Source organism: Nannospalax galili, unplaced genomic scaffold (genome assembly GCF_000622305.1).
Source record: "Nannospalax galili isolate Female #2095 unplaced genomic scaffold, S.galili_v1.0 scaffold833, whole genome shotgun sequence".
NCBI lineage: Eukaryota > Metazoa > Chordata > Mammalia > Rodentia > Spalacidae > Nannospalax > Nannospalax galili.
In genome coordinates, this window is record NW_008333374.1 from 963,051 (window position 1) to 964,475 (window position 1,425).

The 1,425-nt window shown below is 55.6% G+C and overlaps 1 protein-coding gene across 1 annotated transcript; it reads left to right on the forward strand.

Annotated features, from left to right (window-relative positions):
- Positions 1-62: 62 nt before the first annotated feature.
- Positions 63-1,099, forward strand: Sdhaf1 (succinate dehydrogenase complex assembly factor 1). Its single transcript, XM_017796899.2, has one exon. It carries the CDS (start codon positions 151-153, stop codon positions 505-507), a length of 357 nt encoding a protein of 118 aa, XP_017652388.1. The 5' UTR covers positions 63-150; the 3' UTR covers positions 508-1,099.
- The last annotated feature ends 326 nt before the right edge of the window (positions 1,100-1,425 follow it).

Sequence of the window (1,425 nt, forward strand, 5' to 3'; positions counted from 1 at the left end):
TTAAAAGAACCCTGATGTACTGCAGCACCAGCCAATCGGATGCAGCGGCACCGGATGGCAGGGGGCGGAAGCGGCTCTGGCTTCCCTGGTCTGAGCTCCCGGGGGTCCTCTTTCGGCAGGTTTGCTGAGGGTGCCGGTGGCCTCGGGGCCATGAGCAGACACAGCCGGCTACAGAAGCAAGTTCTGAACCTGTACCGTGACCTGCTGCGCGCCGGGCGCGGGAAGCCGGGCGCCGAGGCGCGGGTGCGAGCCGAGTTCCGGCAGCAGGCCAACCTTCCGCGCTCTGATGTGCTGCGCATTGAGTATCTGTACCGCCGGGGACGACGCCAACTGCAGCTGCTGCGTTCCGGCCACACCACGGCTCTGAGTTCCTTCGTGCACCTGCGGGGCCAGCTTGAGCAGCCGAGCGACGCGGCAGCTTCGACTACCCCCCTTGACGATGGGGATGGTCCAAGGAGTTCTCCTGAAGGCACAGGGGCACGCAAGACCCGACCCGTTGGACGGTGACCGAAGAGCCCGCGTGGTGGCTCAAGGGGTCCCACATGACAGTTTGGGGAGGAACAGGAACTCATATGCTAGAAGGTGAGATGTCCTGAGAAACTTGCTCCTTTGGTTAGGGCAATAGCCTTCCTGGAGCTGTGGGCCTGGAGGCGTGGTGAACTCGAGAGATAACTGACTGTTCTGGATATATGATGACAAGGTCAAACACTCCCTGTCTCCATGAGGGCGGCCTGGGGCAACAGCGGCCTGGACCATGCATGGTGTGATGTGCTTGCCCAAAGTCCAGGAGAGCACAGACGCACTTCCTCCTCCCTGTGGACAAATCCCTGCCGAGATACTCTTGACCTCTAAGAACACACTCTACGCCCTGCATTATGAGGGGTTGCCCTTTGCTGTTCGTAAAGCCGAGGAAAGCAGATTTTTTGCTGAGAACATTTAATAAAATGCCCTGCTGAACCCGAGAGAAACCCACAATCCTCTTTGGAAAACGTTTCGGGTCTCTGATCTCAGCTGACCACCTAGGACTCCTCAAGAATCCTACTCGATGGTTCTAGGGCCTTCCCCACACGATTGTTGAATAAAGGGAATAACTTTGAAAGTGTGCTTACATCTTTGTCAGTGGTCTTAAGGATTTTCTGTAGTCAGGATTTTTTGCTTTTTGTTTCCTTTGAGTCAGGGTCTTGCTATGTAGCCTAGGCTGGCCTCAGTGTTGGGATTCTGCCTCAGCCTCCAAACGCTATAGGCATGCACTACTATATCAAGCATGGATAGACTTTTAAATAGGAGGACCAGTATGGGTAAAGGCAGGGTGGAAACAAAAAGGAGGAATGTGGGGTCCCAGCTGAAGCTTGGTGTGCCCCGGAGCTCAAGTCTGTGACACTACTTACATGTGGCTTTTGCCTCTGCTCTCAGCAGGGACTTTAG